The 2,350-nt window shown below is 37.4% G+C and overlaps 1 protein-coding gene across 1 annotated transcript; it reads left to right on the top strand.

The window, feature by feature from the left end:
• The first annotated feature begins 718 nt into the window (after positions 1 to 718).
• Positions 719 to 1,223, top strand: LOC111381487 (homeobox-leucine zipper protein ATHB-52-like). Its single transcript, XM_023005271.1, has 2 exons — positions 719 to 1,036; positions 1,125 to 1,223. Exons 1-2 carry the CDS (start codon positions 719 to 721, stop codon positions 1,221 to 1,223), a joined length of 417 nt encoding a protein of 138 aa, XP_022861039.1.
• The last annotated feature ends 1,127 nt before the right edge of the window (positions 1,224 to 2,350 follow it).

Consider the following 2,350-nt stretch of genomic DNA (forward strand, 5'->3'; position numbering starts at 1 on the left):
CGCGAGTACTTCAAAACGATATTAAGAATGTAATATTTCGACTTCGTTTGATATCCCGTAATGAGCTTGAAAATGAACACAAAAACATAAGTAAAAAAAAATTATTTCTCTAAATTTTGTCTCCATGCACGGAGACAGTATCTCCGTGCATGGAGACACATGCCTCCGTGCACGGAGGCCCCAACAATAATTTTTTTCCCCTCCGTGCACGGAGACAGTGTCTAGTCTCCGTACACGAAGAGATTACCTTTTTTTTTTCTTTTTTTTTTGCTGTGTAGTTTTAGTTATAATTTTTTTTTTCATTTTATAATTCTCTTTAATTCTTTTCTCTTCAAATTTTTACTTACAAGTAATATGTTATAAAAAAAATTTCTGTAGCATTTTATCTCTATCTTTTTTTTAAATATAAAAGTGATATTTTTCTTATATCCCTACTATATATATCTATATCGGAGTGGGGAGGAATGAAAATTGCGTGTTGCAGTAAATTTAGAGGTAGTGTACAATAAAATAAAATATATATCAAGCAAACGGCGTCGTTTTTTGCCCCCAAATTGAAAAAAAAAACAAAAAAAATGTTACAGTAAAGATGAATCAAGACACTGTTGCTTTCTACAGTGCCCTCACATTCCCCTTTTTTATATAGTAGGGAAACATAAACTCAAATGTTGAAATTTATAAGTTGCAGAATTGTGGCATCTTAGCATATTAAACTTGTATGGATAACTTCCAATCTCATACACGAAAGCACCAACTAAAACACAAAAAGAGACTCACTCAAGAGCAAGTGAGGCTTTTAGAAATTAGCTTCAACTTAAATAACAAGCTCAATCCAGAACGAAAGTCCCAACTTGCACAAGAACTTGGTCTACCCTCGACTCGAGTTGCAACATGGTATCAGAATAGACGAGCTCGTAACAAGAATCAATGCCTCAAGGTCACTCACAAAGCCTTGAAGCTAAGACTTGAAAATGTGATGGAAGACAATGCAAGGCTACAAGCGGAAGTCCCAAGGCTGAAACAAGAGTTGAATAAGGTGCACGAAATTTTCCAAACATTTTAATTCTTCTTTCTCGAGCTCATGTGATGATGTTGGAAGCTCAAATTTGCTTAATGGATTTAAGCATCACTTGGAGAAGGAGCTTTACCCTTCTATGGTTGCTGATGGATTTCCCTTTGTATCCTCTGATGGATGTGATTTTCTTGCCTCATCTATATCTTGATTAATCGTTGTCTTGACAACGCACTAAATCTTGAATGCTATTCTCACTCAAGTATTGTGGTTTTAGTATGCAGTACAATGGATAAAATTTTTAGCTTCTTATTTTTCCTTCCTTTAATACAGTCTATTAATCCATTTTACGCTCTATGTAAAAAAAATTTAAATCATGTGCAAAATTCCTTGTTTTAAGCTATGTCCTAATATTAGAATTTGTGCAATATTATGACAGTATAATGTTGGATTATTATCGTTTTCTCTATTTTGTGTGGGTAGATATTCTACGGCATTGGAATTTATGTTTAAGATCTCTAGTTGTAACCTGATAATAATTTAGTACTACATTTTGTGTATTCACATTGTAAAGAGGAAAGATAGTCTTCTTATCTTATGCGACTCAACAATTAGTTGGTTTCAACCTACTTGGACCAACGAGCCAAACTGGGCCTTGACAAACGGGCCTAGTCAAAACTTTCTTGACCAAAGACTACAGGTGGGCTTGAACTCTCGCTAGCTGACTATTTGGGCTTTCAAATATTGGGCAACCTAAGCCATTGAAGTTGGTGGGCTCCTAACAAGGCCCAGCCCAGTTACCATCTCCAGTGCTACGTAATGAGGTTGGTATATAACAAATATATTCTCCACTGGTGATTGCATTATAGTTGACTTGAGAAAACGTCATAGTGATGTCATAGTCAATTTAAAGAAGGCATTGTTTTTTTTTTTTTTTTTTTTTGATAACCCAGGTGTCCCAGCTTAGCCGGACTAAATCCTGGACCTCTAGCCCCCGGCCCCTCAGTGACTAGTGGAGGTAAATCGCAGGTTGTGCCCTTATTGATTCCCAGGTTCCCACATGGCTTTTACTCCTTCCCCAAAGGGACCCTCCTCCATGGTTATTACATCACCAAGCTGCTCCAACCCTTCCTCTGGTTATTACATCACTTGGCTGCTCCAACCAGGAATCGAACTCTCCACATTTGGTTCCAGAGCCCCCCAATGTGATTGTTCCGCCAACTTGGATGTGCCCTGGGGGGTAAAGAAGGCATTGTTTAATTGGTTAAGGAATGAGACAATGATTTGTTCAAAGGCAGCTTTTAGTATGGACCGGACCGGCCAAATTATGGATGCTGG

Source organism: Olea europaea, unplaced genomic scaffold (assembly GCF_002742605.1).
Source record: "Olea europaea var. sylvestris unplaced genomic scaffold, O_europaea_v1 scaffold2312, whole genome shotgun sequence".
Taxonomy (NCBI): domain Eukaryota; kingdom Viridiplantae; phylum Streptophyta; class Magnoliopsida; order Lamiales; family Oleaceae; genus Olea; species Olea europaea.